The following is a 20,569-nucleotide window of genomic DNA, read 5'->3' on the forward strand; positions in this document are numbered from 1 at the left end:
ACGACGGCACATTTGGGCGTTCTCTCTCCATCACTGCACAGAACCTTTCTTGTTTTTGTGGCTGCTCAGTCCTTCATAGTGAAGATGGACCACATCTCTTTACAATGCCCCTGCTGAGGACAAATGGGTTGTGTCCAGTTTGGTTGTACAGAAGGTCCATATACACAGATCTTGTGCTCAGGGGCAGATATTTCTTTATGGGCAATTTCTAGAAGCCACGTTGCTTCATCAGAAGTCATGTACATTTGATGTATTAATGGCTTCTGCCAGTCAGCCCTCCATTGATGGTTATAAATGCAGCGGCGGACATGAATGCTTGTCCATCTCTGGATCTTACCTTTCTCAATGGTGAGATTTTTGGTTTTTTTTTTAAAGAAGTCTTCTTTTAGTCACATGAAAGGTACCATTTTCAGCTTTTTGTTGGCTTCACCTGATACTGTAAACGTTTCTAGTCACCTCATTTTTAAAAGAATGACTTTTATTACAAAAGTTTATTTTATTTTTGTTTCCTTTTCCCTTTTGTAAAGGCTTTCATTTATTTTCAGTAATCTCAACACCCAAGTGGAGCTTGAACCCACAGCCCCGAGATCAAGGGTCAAACACTGCCCCTCCAACTGAGCCAGCCAGGCGCCCCTATATTACAAAAGTTTTTTTTTAAAAGTTCGTTGCCAAAGAATCAAAGTACAGTTAAGTCGAAATGCTTTAAAAAAAATTACTTCTAGCTGTACTATCCACATTACATTAGGTATATTTTCTTCTCCTACTTACTTTTTCTATGCATACATGTGCTGGTTTTGTTTGTTTGTTTTGTGTGTGTGTGTTTTGTTTTACAAGCATAATTTTTTAGTCGGCAGTTAATGTTCAGTGGAGAAGACTGATCACGATGTATGGACCCCTTCCCTAATGTTCCATATTTAGTTCCTCTAGTTTTTTGCTATTGCAAATAACACAGTAGTGAACATCTTTGTGCTTTTTTCCTGTGGTTTGGAGTATTTCCAAAGTGCCTCTGTTACCAAACCAATTTAGTTCTTCGGTGTGTCAGGCCTCTTATACATACATGGGCCTCTCATGTAGTTACCCCGGGTAATTTACAAAGGGAAGGGGAGGCTTGGAAAGGCCTCTGCAGCTGCCTTCCCTCCATGTCTTCTGCAGGTCTGGGGCTCTCCTCCCGAACCCCGGCTGTGAGCACTTCGGAGTCGAGTGCGGGCACGGGTACCAGCACCCCGTCCACACCCACCACCACCAGCCAGAGCCGCCTCATCGCCTCGTCCCCCACCCTCATCTCAGGGATCACCAGCCCCCCCCTCCTGGACTCCATCAAGACAATCCAGGGCCACGGCCTGCTTGGCCCCCCTAAGTCCGAGCGCGGCCGCAAAAAGATCAAGGCAGAGAACCCAGGGGGGCCGCCTGTCCTCGTAGTTCCCTACCCCATCCTGGCCTCGGGCGAGACTGCCAAGGAGGGCAAGACATACAGGTGGGGGTCTTGGTGGAAAGGGGTCCACCAAGGGGTCCACCATGGGCTTGGGGGGGCTGCCCTTGGAGCCCAACAGCTGGGGCTGGAAGGGGACCCCAGGGGCTGAGGGCGGGTGGGTGCCAAGTCCTGAGGAGCGGGGTTCTCTGCCAAGGCCCAACCTCAGCCCCTTCACAAGTGGGTGGGGCGGTCCTCCCCCTGCTTATGCGGGGCTGCTGGGGGCCCAGCTCACCGCAGCCTGCAGCAGCGGGAATCCATTCGTTTTCCCTGCAAGCAGTGTCCTCAGCCCTCAAGTTAGAATCATCTGGGGAGCGCTCAGAAAATGCCAATCCCAGGAACGGACCTCCAGAAATTCTGATTTAATTTGTCAGGGGTGGGTGGGGAACATGCCGAGGGCCAGTCAGCCCTTTTTGAAAGCTCCCCAGATGCTTCTGATGGGCACCTAGGAGGAGAACTTCTTACTCTTGAGTGTTAAGGACTGTGGCCCCGGGCATACCTCCTCAAGATTGCTGGGCCTCTCTCCTCTGGGAAATGTCAAGCAGTCCCCTGCTGCTGTGACTAGAGTCCCCCTTGGGAAGAGCCTTGGCCTCTAGATTGGAGGTTTTCCAGGCTGGGAGCCTGCCCCCTGACTTTCCCTGGTGGGCCTGTGCCCCTGGGGCTCCTTGCTGTGCGGGGCACAAGGTCTATGGGTGCGGGAGGCCCCCTGTGCTTCTGGACAGAGGGTGGGGGTCTTCCCAGGTGTGAAAGTGCCTCTTGCCCCGCAGGTGTAAGGTGTGCCCGCTGACCTTTTTCACCAAGTCTGAGATGCAGATTCACTCCAAGTCGCACACCGAGGCCAAGCCCCACAAGTGCCCGCACTGCTCCAAGTCCTTTGCCAACGCCTCCTACCTGGCCCAGCACTTGCGCATTCACCTGGGCGTGAAGCCCTACCACTGCTCCTACTGTGATAAGTCCTTCCGACAGCTCTCCCACCTCCAGCAGCACACCAGGTAAGGGGCCTGCCTGCTGCTGCCCTCCCACCAACCCCCTTGCCCCTGGCAGTCAGTCTCGGCTCATGTGCTGGGTGCATGGACCTGGTGTGGGAGGGGCGAGGACCTGCTTGCTCTAGGTACCCACTGCCCCGGCAGTCAAGACCAAACTCCTTTACTTGGCATTTGAGGCCTTTGATGATATGACCTTTGTAGACCTCACTGGCCTCTGCTGTCACTACTGTGCCACCCTTCCCCCCATTTCTCATCTGCTGTGTCCTTTGCCTAAAACACTCTCCCTCTTCTTTATCTTGTTTCTCTGGCCCTCTCCTAGCCATCTCTCCTTTCAGCTTCCTCCCGGAAGTCCTCCTGGGGCCCACAGGCCCCGTGCGTCCCCATCAGATCAGTGGCAGGCTGCCTTGTATGTGTCACATTCTCTGTCTGCCACCTAAAATATATTGGGAGCTCTTGAAGACGAGGGCTTGGCCCCATATCCCCAGCGTGTGGCATGTAATAAGCATCTGGGCGTTTGTGGGATATCTGTGGCATAAGTAAAACTGTCTTTTATAGAACATATGATTCATCCGTTTAACAAATATTTACAGAGCCTCTGCTCCAAGACAGGCATGGTTCTAGGTGCTGGGAACACAGCAATGAACAAAACACAAAAATCCCTGTTTTTTCAAAAATCCCTATAGAATAGGCATTCTATCTAGTGGAGTGCGTGAAAGAGAGATTCAGAAACACAAATGCTTTAACAAAAGACAGATTTTTGCAGGGGAGTATAGACATCAGAAAGGCTGACTCGCCACTTGCCAAATAAAAATACCACAGGTATTTAAAGAAGCAAACCAAAGGTTACCACGATTACTGTAGTTCAGCTCCTCAGAGGGGAAGGAACACAGCCCTCCCTGCCCCCGCCCCCAACGACGATCATGTATATCTGCAGGCGTTGCTGTGTGTTGGCCAGTACCAGTTTGGGAAAGTCAGGGGTGCAGTAGGTTTTGCTACAGAGCTTGTAACTTGAAGGAAGTGATCAAGTTTTCTCTCTTTGGGGCTCTGATGCGAGACAGACCCTCATTTTTGCTTTTAGCGTTTTTTAAAATTGTCGTTACTGTTGTGATTTATTCGGCTATGTCCGCTGTCTTTGTAGGCTTTATCACGGGGCTCAGAAACGCCTTGTTGGTCTAGTTCTTGGACTTGGACGTGTACTGTGTAGGATTGGTAGTAAGATAGCAACGGGGGAGTGCCAGCAGGACGAGGCCTCTGTCCGTTCCTGCTGCTCCTGTGCCTCCTAAGGCATAAGGATTGGACCACAGTGGTTTGTCCTGGTAATTTTCTCATGTTTGTCATTACTTTGATTTTTTTAAAAGTTTGGTCAGTTTTCTGGACATAGGCCATTGTAACGAGGTGATGATTAATAAGCAAAGTCTCGCTGGGTGTATGGCTGTTAAGATCAGAGCATATGATGCCAAGGCTTTAGAGCTAACTTCTGTCAGGAGGCTTCGTGGAACCTCTGGGTCATTATTTGAATCGGTGGGTGTGAAAAAATTTCTCAGGGTATTATCTAAGATCAGAAACCTCGAACCATGCTCGTCAGCCTTGTCGGGTAGTGCCTGTACAGCCGGTAACGATAGGGGTGACTTCCTTTTGCAGAATCCCCGTTTGTCAGTGTTTTGGGCTGATAGGAGTAACTTTTTCTGTAACCTTAAATGCTGGATGGGAATCCGCAAGCCAGGAAGCAGATCCTGGGCAGCTTCCCGGGGAGGCCACATCCCACATGGGAAGGACGGTCCATGTGTTTTACTCTCAGGCTTGTCATGCCTACTATAATGAAATTTGTCATTAAATGTGACATTTCTGGCACGGTCATGGTTACAAATTTGATTTACCCAATTATATTCTGTTGGGAAGGAGGATAGATTCTTACTGACCTTGCATACCGAACTAATGGCCATGAAGAGAAAGTGGTCCCAGGGAAGACACTGTGGGCAATTATTCTGAGCAGTTTTATAGTTTGGGGCCTATAACATGCTGTTTTCAACAGAACTGTTATTTTATTTTATTATTATTTTTTTTAGAGATTTATTGATTTATTTTAGAGAGAGGGAAAGAGTATGGAGGCAGGGGAGGGAGGGGCAGAGGGGGAAAGAATCCTCAAGCAGACAAGCAGACTCGTCGCTGAGCGCACAGCCTGAGGTGGGGCCCACGACCCCAAGATCATGGCCTGAGCCGAAATCAAAGAGTTGGACATTTATCTGATTGAGCCGTCCAGGCGCCCCAGTAGAACTATTATTTTAAAATTTCCTTGATAAGTCATGAGTTTATATCTAATGTTAAATTTTTATGGTTTCCCTCCTCCCCCAGAATTCTGAAGGATTAGTTAAAAAGGCACCACTGAAGGAATATTTTATTCCTGGTTCAAATATAACCTCCTAAATCAAGGGTTAGAGGTATAGATCAAAGAAGAAAAGGGTCTTCTCGTATCGCCTTTCGGAAATAGGAATGAACCCCACTTAAATCACTTTCATTCAGCTCGAAGTCATAGTACCCGTCCTGCTGATCTTGGGTGGTCCATCTGCTTTGCCAGGTTGTCTGCTTCTGGACTGCAGACTCTGATCCTGCCTTGGCCTCGGGCAGTGTCTGGTCAAGGCGATGGTATCAGCGTGGCTGGAGGCTGTGCCCATTCATCTGTTCTCTGGAGCCTAGAGAGCCAAGTGTGTGTGCTACAGCCCTCTACTGAGGCCATAATCTCTTGATGTCTTCTTCAGAAGACTCCACTTCTGACCGGAAGGAGAGGCCTCTAGGCAGGTGGGACTGGGAACTGCAGATTAGCTGGAATGACTGGTCCCTTTATTGTAACAATAAACATTTATTGTAACAATCAATGTCAGAATGGAGGAGAATGGAGTCCTCTATTAAGATAGAATGCATGATCCATTCTTTCAGATTAGGAACATATTTTGGGCAGCAAGCTTCTATTAAGATAGAATGCATGATCCATTTTTTCAGATTAGGAACATATTTTGGGTAGCAAGGATATTGACCCATCTTTGCTCTTTAATTATCTCATAAAGCATATGTTAGGACTATCGCTAATTGAGAAGTATAGTTAAATGTAGAAAACACTTTTTTAAGGACATTTCTTTTTGATTTTTATTGTACATGAAAATAAATTACTGGGTTTTTTGGTCTTCACTTTAAAAAAGTGCACAAATTGGGACCGCTAGGTGGCTCAGTTGGTTAAGTGTTTGCTTTCAGCTCAGCTCATGATCCCACTGTCTTAGGATTGAGTCCCATAGGGTCTCCTTGCTCAGCAGGGAGCCTGCTTCTCCCTCTGCCTGTCACTCCTCTCCCCTGCTTGTGTTCTTTCTTTTTCTCTGACGAATAAATGAAATATTTTTTAGGGGCACCATGAGGGAACAAGCCCCACATCAGGCTCCGTGCTCAGCGGGATGCCTGCTTCTCCCTCTCCCACTCCCCCTGCTTGTGTTCCCTCTCTAGCTGTCTCTCTCTCTCAGTCAATTAAATAATAAAATCTTAAAAAAAAAATCTTAAAAAAAAAGAATTTTTTTAAAAAGGTACACAAATAACATATATTATATAGCATATATAATTGTATATGATATACTATATATTTGTATATAAATTACATATAATCATATGTAATATAAATATGTTTTCTGTGTATATATATGTACACATAAAATATAAATGAATACACGGAGATTGAGTTATCTCTTCTTTTTTTTTTTTTTTTAAGAGAGGGAGGGCAGGAGAGGGGCAGAGAGAGAGGAAGAGAGAAAATCCCACACCCTACTCCATGCCCAGCTTGGAGCCTGACGTGGGGCTCGGTCTCACAACCTTGAGATGATGACCCGAGCCAAGATCAAGAGTTGGACACTTAACGGACTGAGCCACCCAGGCCCTCCTCTGAGTGTCTCTTCTTTTGATTGCCAATGTTCTTAAACTTGTATCTTCATAGGACAGCTCTCATTCTAGTGTTTTTCCTAATTAGAAATACAGAAAATACAAAAGGCTCGGTTATTTGGAGCATCACTCTTCTTATAAAGCAATGGTGGCCATCTAGAAAATCCAAGAGCGTTTGGGTGTAAAAGATACTTTGATAACTTTATTATTCTGATGTGGGGCCTGGGTTTGAGAAGGTTAAGGGCACAAAGTTGATAGCCTAGGCGAGATCTGAGCATCGGTCTGGTAGAAAATAAACACGGTAGCAAGTAGTGATAAGTATGAAGAATCCTAGTTTTGGGGCACCTGGGTGGCTCAGTTGATTAAGTGTCTGCCTTCACCTTGGGTCATGATCCCAGGGTCCTGGGATCGAGCCCTGTGTCGGGCTTCTTGCTCTCTGGGGAGTCTGCTTCTCCCTCTGCCCCTCCCCCTGTCTGTGCTCTCTCTCTCACACAAATAAATAAAATCTTAGGAAAAAAATAATCTTTTTTTTTTTTCCAGAAGTAAACTTTAGTTCTAAAATATTAATCAAAACCATGACCAGAACAGCAATAAAAATTTAACAGGCTCATGAAGGAGGGTATTTTGCCAATGTTTCCTGATCCAGGGTTTTGCTCTTTGTTCTTTAGGACACACTTTTTTTTCCCCCCTGAGTGATTTGAGTGCGTAATAGTGGGAAACCAAACAAGCCACGTAAGAGGGTCCTGTTAACATTAGAGACAAATTACTAGTCAGTAGACAGGGGCACCTATAATTAAACCAATGTGTCCTAACCCAGTGACAAAGAGGTGGGTGTCCCAAATGCCCAGAAGCCCCAGAATCCATTAGACAAACAAACAGAAAAAGCCAAGCATAAAGAAGCAACCAGATTCCAAGTTCCTTTTTTAGCCCATTCCACGGAGACTCCTTCCTGCTTTTCGCTCCTCCATGGAGAACCAGTCAAATCCATCATCCAAAGGTGACTGCCAGTAATGACGGGAATAAAAGAAGGTCATGTCCAAGGCTGACCCAGCCCTGGTCTTGTAATAGAAATGGACATAGAAACGGGTTGTGCAAGATTACTCTGGTTGTTGAGAAAGACGGGCCTGGGAGCATTTTTGGGGTAACGTTGTTCAGAGGAGCTGGAGCTCCTGCTGGGACCTCCTTCTGGGAAAGGAAGACACAGCAAGTAAAGAAAAGTGGGGGATGGGCAAAGTGTTCCAGAAGTCCAGAGTTCAGGGTTGGCTTGGTAAATAATAAAGACCCCATGTGTTTCAAAAGGAAGCGAGCAGACCTCTGTAGTGAGACTGGTGGTCGTGCGAAAACAGCACATGTCCCACATACGGCAGCCGTTAGCACACGTGTGAGATCACAGCTCTGCAGTGTCGCGACACGAGGGCATGGCAGGGATGGCGCCGGTTTGTCAGCGGGTTACAGAGCTAGAGTTCGGCTCGGGTGGCTGGATTTGCTTACTCAGGCTGCAGACTGTTTCTCACGTTTGCTTTTCTTCTCTTGGCTCTGTGACATGTACGTTGTGTACATGTGGCCCGATGCCGATGGCGCAGGGAGGTGTCGTTTGGCTTCCTCAAGTCCGATGACAGTCGTGGTAATAAACTCCTAACAACCACCAGTCCTTGTCAAAGGCTCCTCGGCACCTGGCCTTGCAGGAGGTGATTCCGTACCCCATAGAGTCTGCCCACACGAATGTGACTTTGTGTTTTTAAATAAGAGACAGCCAATCTGAAAAATGCCACAGGGTGGGGGTCATCTTGAGGAAGGTTGTTACCGAACCTGCCCTTGTGTGAGTTAACAAGCACAGTGCGCCTGAGGTCAGTCCCCCTGGGGTGCTGTTTATTACCTGCAAAATGAAAGAACAGATGAGAACTAAGGAATCTTCAGTGATTTTATGTAAACATTGAATAAATTCTTTGTTGATTTTCATCAGTTGTCTTAATTAGAAAGGAATGTATTAAAAAGCTATCACTATGAAAATATCTTAGAAATCTTTAGAATAGGTCACTGAATCCTTCCAGTCCTTTCGATCCTTATCTCTGTTTTTGGGCTGAGGGAACTGGGCTCAGGGAGGCTGAGTCACTTTCCCAAGGTCACTCCACAAAAAGGAGGTGGAAGTGAGGTTCGAACCCAGACCCCCCAGGAGCCTGCGCCTCAGAGGGAGGAAGGGGCTGCGGCGGTCAGGCTACAGGAGAAGCTTGGCTGGGCAAGGGTGCTGGGCATTGTAGGGCAAGTCTCTGGGGTAGTCCAGGGGCCCCAATTTCAACTTGGCTTTCCTGTGTTCCCTGGGGTCCGTGGTGAGCTCCCCTTCACTGCACTTTTGGGAGCCTGGGCTGGGCGCTCCCCTGCTGAGAAGATGCTCTGCAGGGACAGGACTCTGATGTGGGAATTGAGGGCTTGGTCCTAACTTGCAGCTCAGGGACAGAAGGGCTTTGGGGCTGTTTCACTGGGAGCATGCAGCCCAGCCCCCCATTCACCCAGCTGGCAGGCCCTGATGCCCCTTCGGAGCCAGCCCAGTGCTGGGGGGCACACACAAGGGCGGATCGGTGGTCACAGGTAGGCTCTGGCCCAGAGGAACCCCACTGTGACCTGGGAGGCTGGTGGGTATGGAAACTTCTGTGAAAGAGTGAAGTACGTGGGGGCCGTAGGGGAGGACCATCTGGGTCATGCGTTGAAGGGTCCATAGCCCTCCCTAGGGACAGGGACAGCAGCATGAGCAAAGGCTCGGAGGCGTCCTGGGGGAGGCATGCCCATTGTGGGGAAGTTGGAAGGATGCCATGTCGGGGAGAGCAGTGGTGGAGGGGGAGGCTTTAGAAACCAAGGCCTTGAATGCCGGGGCACAGGGTTTGGACTCTGTCCTGGAAAAGGGAGAGACCGTGGAGGTTGCCAGGCAGGGTCCTGGCAAGGTCAGATCCCCGTGCTGCTGCTGTGGTGGAGGCCAGGAGGGGAGAGGCTGAGGCTGGGAGTCTAGGGAGGAGGCCAGGGAGCCATGACACTTGGACTGGATGAGGCCGAAGGGCAGTTTCCCATTCAGGAGGGCTTGGCTGGTCCCTGAGGAAGGACCTAGAGTCCTTTGGAGGGTGCTCGGTCAGACAGTCAACAAATGCTTGTGCGGTGTGGAGCGCGTTGGTTACATTGAGCAGACGACTGACCTCACAGAGAAAGAACTCTTTCCTTCATTCAGTCCGCGACTCTGTATTGGGTCCTCTTTGGCCACGCCGGGCCCTGGCGTGATGATGGTGAACGGGACCCGGGGAGCACCTGCTCTCAGGAGGCAGCCCAGGAAACAGGGATCAGATGGGGACACAATCAGTATCCCTGCTTAGGGGCTTGAGAGGGCCTGCAAGGGCCAGGCCTGGTCCAGGGGGTCAGGAAAGGCTGCCCAATCAAGGGGCTTTTATGCTGAGAACAGGAGTGTGGGTTTTTGCTGGGTGTTCACTGAGGGAAAAGTGTGCCTGGAAGAGGGAATAGCCTGGGTCAAGGAAGGAGCTTGGAAGCTAGCAGAGCTTGCAGGGAGGCCAACAGGGACGGGGGCTGAGGGTGGCAGGGGAGAGGCCCAGTGGGTACTGGGGGGGTTTAAAGCAAAATCAGTGCATGTCTGGGGGTCCCTCAATCTCCCCTGGTACCCAACCTCAGCTGAATGAATTCCCCAGCCCCGGAGGGGAATGAGAATGGAATGAAATGGAGGGGGTTGTGGCCTCAGGCGGAGTCACTCCAAATGGCCGTGAAGGTCCTGTGTTGTAGAGACAGGGTGCTGTGGCTGGGGTGATGTCCCCAGAAACGTGCGGGTAGAATACGGGCTCTCAACGCCAGGCCAGCCCAGCTCCCCTTGGCAGGTGTCAGAGCAGCCTGTGGCCGGGCCCTGGCCTTGCACCTGAGCCTGGGCCCTGGGCTTGCCCTCGGCTCCCCGGCTGGTAGAGGAGACAGGTGGGGCAGCCTCCCCTGCCCAGGGTGCAGTGGGGGCCCAGCTGTGGCGGGCAAGATCATCAGTCAGGCAGGGTTGCCCGATGAGAAATGGATCTCCGAGCAGGATGGAGGGTGCGGAGGAGCAGGGAGGGGAGCCCAGAGCCCCTGGCGAAGGGCCTTGAATGACACACTCGGGAATCTGGACTCTACCCGTGTTCATAACCGGCAGCCAGTGACTTCCTGGTGGTGGGGAGGGGTCTTTATTCCAGCCTGTCCTGCAGGAGGTCTGCTGTTCCAGGGACCTTAGTTTGTTTGAGGAGTGTGTTGTCGGGCAGAGCAGCCCAGTCAGCGGGGTGAGCCAGGGCGTTAGGGGAAGGAACCGAAACTGAGTGGCCGGGGCCGGCTTCTCCCTCCACCCGATCCTCAGAGGCAAAGGAGACCAACAAGGTTCAGGCTAGCCAGCCTTCCGCTGCACCCCTGCTTGGCAGAGAGGATTTGCCAGAACAGGTGACGGAAGACAAGCGCAGGCCGAAGGTGGGGGGCTTGCGTGGAGGACGGGGCTCCCCGACGTGGGCACCTCATCTGGGCCCAGCTCCGTCTGTCCTCACCTGGCCTGTCAGACGAGCATGAGCCACACCACAGACCTGAACAGAAAATACAGCCATCGGCCCTGAAGTCGTCACTCTGGAGTCACCCTCTCAGGGAGGACCGCCCTAACCACCCTGTTTAAAATTGCACATACCTTTCCGCCCAGGGTATTCGTGCCCCACCCCACCTTATATTTTTCTTCTCACTGCACTTAGGACATTCTGCATGGGATTTACTCGGTTCGTGTTTGTTGTTTGTTTCCACGAGGCAATGGTTTTGTCTGTGTTGTTCATTCCAAGTGCCAAGCGTGGTGCCTGGCACACGGGTGCCCTGTGGGATAAACGTCGCAGGTGTTTCGTGAGTGCCGACTTTGTGCCAACACTCCGCGAAGCCCCTTAGCGTGTATTACCTAACATTAGCTTCACAAGTGAAGTGAGAGCATATTCTGATGCCCATTTTGCAGATGGGCAAACTGAGGCTCAGTGATTTCCCCCCACCCACCCACCCATGGTCACTGAGCTAGTAGATAGATGGTGGAGCCAGGATGAGAGAACCCAGGAGTGGGAGGGGACAGAGGGGCTGAACTGCAGGGCCTCCCCGTCCCGCATTCTCTCAGTAGCTGGAGTGACCAGGTTGCCATTACACAGACATGTCTCTGATGTGGAGACAGGGCACGAGGCAGAAACTGGGCACCAGAGAGAGAGAGAGAGGGAGGCTTCCTTCTGGGGGGAGGAGGCAGAGTGGACGGGGAAGTTCCTGGCAAAGCTGTGGGTTTGTGTTCTTGGCAACAGTGGTCTGCAGGTGGGTTTTGAAGAAGAGGAGGGAGCAGAGTGGTCAGAGCAAGTGGCCGCTATTTAGCTGGAGGGTTGGGCGGGGTGTCTGAGTGGGTGCAGGTGGTGGGTTGGGTTCGGCAGGGACCTGTGGGGAGCAGGAGGGCTCTGGTCACACACTGGCAGACTGGGAGACCAGAGGTCGAAGGAGAAGTGGCAGCTCTTGCCTGGTGCTCTCTGGAGAGTGTGGGGAGGGGAGACTGGGAGGCTTGGGGACTGGATATACAGTGCAGGCCCTCCAAGGCCTTGGGGGCTGGAGCTGGACAGGTTATCGGTCAGGGACTGTGCCTCACTGGGTTTCCCATTGCAGAATCCACACAGGCGACAGACCCTACAAGTGCCCACATCCTGGCTGCGAAAAGGCTTTCACTCAGCTCTCCAACCTCCAGGTGAGTGCCCATCCGCTTGCCTCTTACCTGCAGATGCTCAGCCGCCCACCCCCTCCCATAGGGAGCAGCAGAAGGGGGTGGGACTGGGCAGTCCCCCTTCCCCACTCCAGGGGGCCTAGCTCCTGACCCCCCACTGTGCTCCCCACAGTCTCACCAGCGCCAGCACAACAAGGACAAGCCCTACAAGTGTCCCAACTGCTACCGGGCCTACTCAGACTCCGCCTCCCTGCAGATCCACCTCTCGGCCCACGCCATCAAGCACGCCAAGGCCTACTGCTGCAGCATGTGCGGGCGGGCCTACACCTCGGTGAGTGCCTGGGGTCCCTGATTCTCCCCACTTACCAGGCAGGGAAACTGAGGCCCACAGAGGGGACGGGACTCCACCAGATCACAATGAGTGGCCGAGCCAGGACTTCGGCTTCCCAGCTCTGTTTTTGGCTGCCCTGGGCCGAGCTGCTAGCCGCCTGGGCCTTTAGCCTGGCTTTCCCAGGCGTGGTTTCCTCCAGGTCCCCGGAACACTCAAGGCAGTGGTGGGGGGCCAGGAACCCTACTCTCCAGAGCCAGGAGGGGGAGGGGCCTCGCCACTGGGGAAGCTGCAACCCCCATTGTGGCCACAAGGAGGCACAGTGGCCCGGCCTGGATCCACCTCACCTCAGGAAAGGCCTGAACAGTAGATCACCTCATCCAGCCCCCTGTCCTGGGTGGGAATTTCCCCGAACAGAGGCCTTTCAGCACCCATGAGAGGAGCTTGGCCCGTCACTGGGGTGTATGTGTTCAGTTAATGAAATATCCTGGTTAGCAGAGCCCCAGGTAAACCCACACAGGATCACTGAGCCTGTTTCCTATCTGTGAAGTGGACGAGGTAACTATTCTTACCTCACAGGGCTGTTTGCCGGCCCAGTCTGTGTCCAATAAATGTCCGCTAACGCCATTATTTATTCACTCAGTGTTTAGTGAACATTTGTGCCAGGCGCTTGGGCATGGGGATGAATCCAACAGACTCATTCTGTGTCCCCAGGGAGGTTGGAGACTATTGTTGGAAACAGATATTAAACAAGTAACCACCAAATAAACACAAAATGATAGGTTGTGGTAACAGCCCTGAGGAGTCTGTCAGCCTCAGTGCATGGTAACCTGTGGGCAGGGTCGCTTTCTGCTGGGGGGCTGTCCGGTGAGTTGTAGGATGTTAGCAACGTCCTTGGCCCCTGCTCCCCAGCAAGCCCCTCGCCAAGCTCTCACAACCCAAAGTGCCTCCAGAAGTTGCCAGATGTCCTGGGACAGGGGTCAGCTGCCTCTGGTGGAGAACCACCGGTCTGAAGGACGACAGGTTAACGAAGCAGAAGGGAGGCTGGAATGGATTTGGGAAGGGGACACTGGTCTGGGTAGGCTGGCTGAGGGGGTCACATTTCATTGGAGCCCTGAAGGGTAAGGAGGGTAAGAACCCTCCAAGCAGGGAAAGGTGAATGCAAAGACCCTGAGGTGGAACAAACATGGCGCGTTCCAGGAACTGAAAGGAAATTAGGTCACACGAGGCTGTGGTGGGCCCTGTTAGTGAGTTTAGATATGTGCCAGGTGGAGTGGAAGACACTGGGGGACGGGGACTGCCTGGGAGGGTATTTTGAAAGGTCACTGACAGGCAGGGGCCACACCTGGGGTGTTAGGAGTATGTTAGGTGCTAGCCTGGCCTGCAGTTTGCTGGGTGCTGGGTTCCTCACACTGCTCCTTCCCTGGAGTTCAAAGGGCAGAGGAGAGGTGAAAGAGGGCAGAACCTGCGGGGAAAGGGCCCCAAGGGGCGAGGTGGGGCACCACAGAGACCTAGGAGCCCCACTCAGCTGGCTGACCTTTGGTTGGTGTTGGCCTCAAGTTCTCCACATCCACGTCCTCACACCTGCCTCGAGGTAACTGTTCTTACTTCACAGGGCTGTTGGCCGGCCCAGTCTGTGTCCAATAAATGTCCGCTAACGCCATTTACAGGCTGCTGGCATTTACAGGCTGTAGCTCTAGATGGAGTCCGTCTGAACTCTGGGGGTAGGGGGTGTCCCTAGGCCCCATCCTGAACTGGGCCTGACTGGACTCTCTAGAACAAGCATACTTACCTTTATTTTAAATTTATTTTTGTTTTTAATTAAAGTAAGTTGACTTATCTTTTAAAGTAGGGTCCATGCCCAGGGTGGGGCTTGAACTTATGACCCCATGATCAAGAGTCACAGGCTCCACTGACTGAGCCAGCTAGGCATCCCAAGGTACCTTTTATTTAAAACAAAACAAACAAAACAAAACAAAAACTTTAATGGACTGAATTTTCAGCTACTTTAATTTATTTTAGAGTAGCAAACCTTCATGTTCCCATTAGCCCCCAGAACCATCAACCAGTCTTGCCTCACCCATATCCCTATTTTTTGAGGTAAAATAGACATTATAGTGTTTATCTGAAAATGTTCACTGTGTCTCTAAATACAAAGACTCCTCTTTTTGAACATACCCACAATATCTTTACAACTCACCGTTAAGTCCTTGATATCATCAAATCCCCAGTCGGCATTCACATTTTTGTTTCCGGAAGGCCAGAATTTAATTTACTTACAATTTGATTTTGTAATCAAGATGCAAATAAGAGCCCTACCTTGCACCCAATCAGTATATCTCTTAATCTGTTGATCCCCACACCCTGTACCCCGACTCAGGCCTTTCTGTCCTTTGCAAAGTATTCATTGACAAGTGGTTTCCTGCTTTGGACATTGCTGATGGCTTCTCTCTGGTGTTGATAGCACATTGCCGCCACGTTTGAGGGCTTCCTGTACCAGATTCTGAGCAAAGTGACATTTGAGCCTGGGGCCTGGGGGGCGAGTAGTGGCTCCCTGGGTGCTCTGCCTCCTCCCAGCTAAGTGTGAGGGCCTCTGGGCCTGCAGGTGAGCCTTTGGGTCACCTCACCCACCCAGCCGTAGGTGCCTCAGGTCAGACTTAGCAGAGCCTGTGGGGCCACTCAAGGGATGAGCTGAGCATGCCCCATTTATGCTTCCGAAAGTCACTAGTCCCATCAGGTCCAGCTGCTTCTCTAGGGAGCATCAAGTTGTGGGGGCGGGGGGGTTGCTGCAGTGGCAGGGACTCCCACCACCACCCGGAATGCAGTGTAGAGACCGGGGAAGGAGAAGTCCCCTCAACCCGTACTGCATGCTGGGAGCTCTGTCCACCAAAGCAACCCTTAAAGGTTGTGTCTTCAGGAGGAGGAAACTAGTTTGGACACTGGAGATGATATGTCTGAGATTCCACTGCTAAGAGATGGCAGAAGCCAGCTCAGACCAAGGGCTCCTGCTGCTTCCGTCTTGCTGGAGCGCCGACCAGAAGGGGGCAGCCATGCTTGATCCCTGCTGCATACCCCACTACTGCCTGTTGGCTTGGCCCTAGGAAAGTCTGGGTGGGCACTACTGAGGGATGACCCTGGTACCAGGCAGTTTTCCAGGCTCAGAGTAGGCTCAGAGTCTGGGAAAAGTACCAGCATCCACACCGGGTGACGATGCTGCATCACTAGAACTCATGCCCAGTGCCCATCTGATGCCCTAGAGCCATGGGGACTGCTCACCAGGAACTGGCCCCCTCCCCCAGCAAGGAGCCCTCCAGTGGCCACTTGTGGGAACTGCAGCCTCCCCTGCGTGTCTTGCCCATGGTTGGTTGGTCATATGTTGTGAATCTCACCCCTGCCCACAGGAGACCTACCTGATGAAGCACATGTCCAAACACACGGTGGTGGAGCACCTGGTGAGCCACCACTCGCCCCAGAGGACGGAGTCCCCCGGCATCCCGGTGCGAATCTCCCTCATCTGAGCCGACCCAAGGCGCCGCCCCACCCTGCCCACTGGCAGACACAGACCCAGGCAGCACCAGGCCCCAACTTCCTCCAGGGGCCCTCCAGGAACAGCCGAGCTCTCTCATGACCTTCCTGACCTTCCAGAAAGCCTGGGCTGCAGAAGCCCTGCCCGGTCCAGCTCTGGGGGCGGCCAGGCCAACTGCAAGATTCTGGACTGTTTTGGTGGCATCCAAAGACGATCTCAGAGCACTTTGAACCTCTCTGTTGGGTTTCTTTTTGTTCCCCACCCTCCACTTGCTTCACTGTTTTTTTTTTTTAAGTTTGTTTTGGAAATAACAAAAAAGATATTTATTGGCCAAGAAGTTGGTGCTGCTAAGACCGAGAAATTAAAAGAATCGGACAGATGGACACAGAGAACCAGAGGGCAACGTGGGACCTTCTCTTGCCACAGCCTCAGGTCTTGAGAGAAGGCTCAGGCCTGGGTTTCTGGACTGCAAAGGGGACCCTCAGGTGGGAGGGGACAGGAGGCAGCTGGAGTGAGCCACTCACCCCTGGGTGCCCCACTCACACCTCTCGAGCTACGCCCTGGGCATTACTGAGCGGAGGGATGCGGCAGCTCCCAACGCTGCCCAAGCTTCAGGAGGCAAAATGAGAGAGGGGCCGGGAGATCTGCAGGACCAAAGGGTGCAGCGTTGGGCTGGGCTGGGCGCAGGCCCAGGGAAATGGGGTGAGGGTGGGCTGGGTAAGACCCGGCCCTCCACTGCCCTGAAGACCACCCCAGTCTACCTCGGTGCTGGCCAGGAAACCTATTGGCTACCTCTCCCACCAACCCAGACTGTGGGCAGGGGGGTGGGGAGGGAGTGGGCCTGGGCTTAGGACCACCCCCCTCCAGAATTTCCTCCAGATGGGGCAGTGCCCAGGGAGGGGTTATTTGTCTTCCCTGTTACGGAGGGGGAATCCCCAGTCCAGGCCCTAGGCCCCTCAGCAGGGAAGGGATCCTCGGGGAGGAGGGTCCCAGGAGCAGACCCTGCCCTCAGCCCCCACAGACACACCCCAATCTGAAAGCCATGCGTGTCCGTGTAAATAGGAACTATGTACAGAGCCCGGAGAAGCCCCCCTTCATCCCCCGGGGAAAAAAAAAAAAAAAAAGAAAACTAGACAGAAACTCATCTATATATTCTGTATCTGGAGTTCCGTTTTGAATATTAACTGTGTTATTTTTATACACTTTTTAAGCCTTAACTCGCCATTGATTTACCAGTTTAACGTTTCCTGGGTTTTTTTTCCCCCCACGGGGTTCTCTGCCCCCTTGTTTGACTTGCGTCGTCTGATAACTCAGTATTGTAGCTTTTTGTCCGCATGTTACTACCCTGTAAATACGCTGTTATACATACTGTTAACACCCCATTTGCTTTTTTCTATGGGACCTCCAGGCCACCATATTTAGAACTAGTTACCTTATTAAAAAAGAGAAAACAGTCTGTTGGCTTCTCAGTCTGCATCTTGGTGGCAGGGAGGCAAGGGCAGGTGCCCCTCAGTGCTTCAGGAAACAAGTTTGCATTAGATTTAAGAAAGGGGGTGGGGAGCAAAATAAAAATCGAATGTGGGGGAAGACACTAAACGGGGCAAGAAACAAAGGAATTCCAAACCCTCTGCTCTTTGTATTTCTCTGTTGTGAAGAATAAACTGTACCCGCACCCGGGCGGCAGTGGCGTGTGGCGTGCTCTGTGCGAGGGCAGGGCTGGGGGGCACCTTTCCATTGCTCCTCTCCCCTCCCCCGCCCCCCAGACTTGGGGAGGAAGGGACATGGCCCCTTACAGTGGGCTAGCCTCACCCCAGCTGCTGAGCCAAGTGCTTGGTGTTGGTTACCTTATAGCCCACTGTGTGTGGGCAGTGGGGGGGTGTCAGCAAACCAAGAGGGGTTTTTTGCTGAGGCTCAAGTTTCAATTAAGTGGCAGGAACACAAATTTCACCCATTTCACCCACAAATTTCATCTCATCCTGAGAAGCCTTTTGGGATGGATGGGGTCTACTGGTGAGGTTCACAGCTCCCACTCCCAGAGGGGCAGCCAAATCCCATTACCCTGCCTACCTTTGGGGGTCCATTATGAGTGTCCGGACTTGTGGGAGCAATTCCAATGATTGAGGGAATAAAGAAGTCCCCTTTGCATACAGCTTAGCCATGTGGGTCAGTGTTTTGATTGTCTGAGAGGGAAATGTGGGAATTAATTCCCCCAAAGTTTACCAAGGCTGGCCCTCCGCTGGGCATCCTTAGACAGAAGTGATTCTACCAAGAGTCACCATGGAGCTCACCTTCAGGAATTCACCCTGAGCCCTCATAGACATTGGGTGTCAAGACTTGGCTCCAAGTGATAGAAAGCCCAATCCAAACACGGATTTATTGGCTTACATAACAGAACAGTGCGGGTGTGAGGCCAGCCTCAGGGCCCAGTGGTGTCTCCAGCTCTCCACTTGCCTTTGTTCTCAGAGTCGGTTTCATCACCGAGCTCCTGTGGAGTCAGCAGCTCCAGCCTCCGGGCTCGATTTCTCGCAGTCTTTCTCCCAGAAGCCCCAGGAAAAGTCTGACTGGGGTCTTCCTTAAAGGAGATGTGATTGGGACTGGTTTACGTACAATCCCCGAACCAATCACTGTGACCAGAATGTTTGTACTTGATTGGCTGAGACCTAGAGCCCCTTTTTCTAAGTCTGGAACAGAGGGTGAAATCTCAATCTGTAGTACATCTCCCCAAAAGGAAACCAGACATATTAATATCTGGAGGGGGAAATAGGTGTGGAGTTGCCAGGAACTTGTTTTGGATAACTTCACAGGCCTCATTGTCTTCTCTGAAATCGACCTCCCACGGCCTTCTATGCTGTGAAGGGCAGCCATGTTTGTATCACATGACCCGATCCCCGCCACAACTGATTGGCCAGCGGTGGACACCTGACTCCACTGCGGGAGCCTTAGACCAGAGCTACCTAGTGGGGCCGGTGGTGTGTACTGACAATTACTGTTTATGAGAGTGGACTGGGCATACCTCTTCCCAACTCTACGTTCAGTGAATGTTGTACTTTGAAATCAGCCATGGTGGGATTCATGCAACAGAAACTGGCAAAGGCTGCAAATGGGGGCTTTCTTATTCCCGGAAGAGTCAGTTGCTTAACGCTTACCAGCACACCACTGGCTCTCCAACCAGCTTCGCCAGTCCATGGTTGCGAGTAAGTCAGGAGATGGTGGACTCCTGAACGCGAAGACCGTGTGGTCCAGGGGTTGGGATGGGTGTTTGGCCAGACACAAGCAGGACAGAGGCAGACAGAAGCAGACAGAGATGGAGGGAGTAGCCGGAGAGCTTGTGTCGGACTCAGTTCCTGACTTCCCTTCTCCATCCTCTGGCCAGGTTTAATTTCCTGCTTGTTCTCACATCAGTGAGTTTAAGTTATGGTGTGACATGGAGCAAGTTACATATGTAACCTCTCTGTACCTGATTTTCTGATATGTATGATGAGCGACATAATAGTAACCAATCTGTAGGGTGGATGTGAGGATTAAATGAATCCATATATGTCTAATGCCTAGAACTGTGCCTGGTATATCGTTAAGTACCAGTGAATGTAATCATGACTGTTACTATTTGATGTGGCCTTGGTTAATCTAAGTCCCTTATGATCAGTGAAGCCTGACTAGACAGCTGATGATGTTTGGCAATTTCAGGGTGTGGCCACCCCCACCGACCTGGCCTGGCAGGGTGGGGCAGCAGGGCCAGGTGAAAATTTGACATGTAGGAGCCACACTCTGAGGACTGGGAGTCTGCTTTTCACCTGCCCGCCTGGAAGCCCTCAGGAGCTTCCACTGCCTCTGAGGCCCCCAGCTGATGCTGAGGACAGTGCTGATTGACAGTGACATGGATGGAGGTGGCTGAAGAAAGAGCTTAGCCCTGCTGTGTGATTCCTGCTTCTGCCCCAAGTGCCTCTAATGCCACCACCCCCGGTGAGGGCCTCTGGGTAAGACAAAGGAGAGAGACACTCCCAAGAGGTCGTCTGTTCCACGGTGCAGCTTCCTTGACCCTTCCCTGTCCTCAGGAAGGTCTCCACCCACAGCACGAAGCTGCCCCAGCGTAGCACATGGAAACCCCTGCCTGTGCCATCATTTCCTCTTCAAGACAGGAAATGGCTGTTCTCTTGGCAGAGCCTTTGCCCTGTGAACTTGCTGGAGAAGAGGAAAGGAAGGAGAGGGAGAAGGCAAATTACGTTTTCTGGAGCACCACAACAGCCTCCACAAGGAGGGTGATCGACATCCCCACTTGACATAGGAGAAAACTGAGACTCAGCAAAGGTAAGGGACTTGTCCACAGTCACGCGAGAGTGAGAAGAGGAAGAGACCCCTTCCCTGCCCCCCCCCCCCGCCCAACCAGATCTTCCTAGCTCAGGTCTCTCATGGCCCAGGGGTGGTGAAGGTCGGTGGGGGTGGCCCTCGGTGAATATTACAGGGTAAGGTGGCGGACAAGTGCCCACCAGAGAAAGGGATGTTCCAGTTCAAAGTCATCAAGTGATAACCTGTTCTTAGGCACACCTAGCCTGTTCTTGTCTCTCATCCAGAATCCAAATGGCCTTCTGGGTTTTGCTAATCTAGTTTGGGGTGGGAGGCACTGGGG

The 20,569-nt window shown here is 51.9% G+C and overlaps 1 protein-coding gene across 16 annotated transcripts in view; it reads left to right on the forward strand.

Moving 5' to 3' along the window:
* ZNF362 (zinc finger protein 362) overlaps nt 1–17,619 on the forward strand; it is a 40,178-nt gene extending 22,559 nt beyond the window's left edge. For all 16 annotated transcript variants that reach the window (XM_082687691.1, XM_082687697.1, XM_082687687.1 and 13 more), the window contains 5 exons: nt 1,153–1,474; nt 2,236–2,460; nt 12,034–12,112; nt 12,261–12,419; nt 15,818–17,619. In XM_082687691.1, coding sequence (XP_082543817.1) covers nt 1,153–1,474; nt 2,236–2,460; nt 12,034–12,112; nt 12,261–12,419; nt 15,818–15,934 — 902 coding nt within the window. In that variant the 3' untranslated portion in view covers nt 15,935–17,619. The remainder of the gene's footprint in view (nt 1–1,152; nt 1,475–2,235; nt 2,461–12,033; nt 12,113–12,260; nt 12,420–15,817) is intronic.
* Nucleotides 17,620–20,569: the final 2,950 nt, after the last annotated feature.

Source organism: Mustela nivalis (genome assembly GCF_964662115.1).
Source record: "Mustela nivalis genome assembly, chromosome: 10".
NCBI lineage: Eukaryota > Metazoa > Chordata > Mammalia > Carnivora > Mustelidae > Mustela > Mustela nivalis.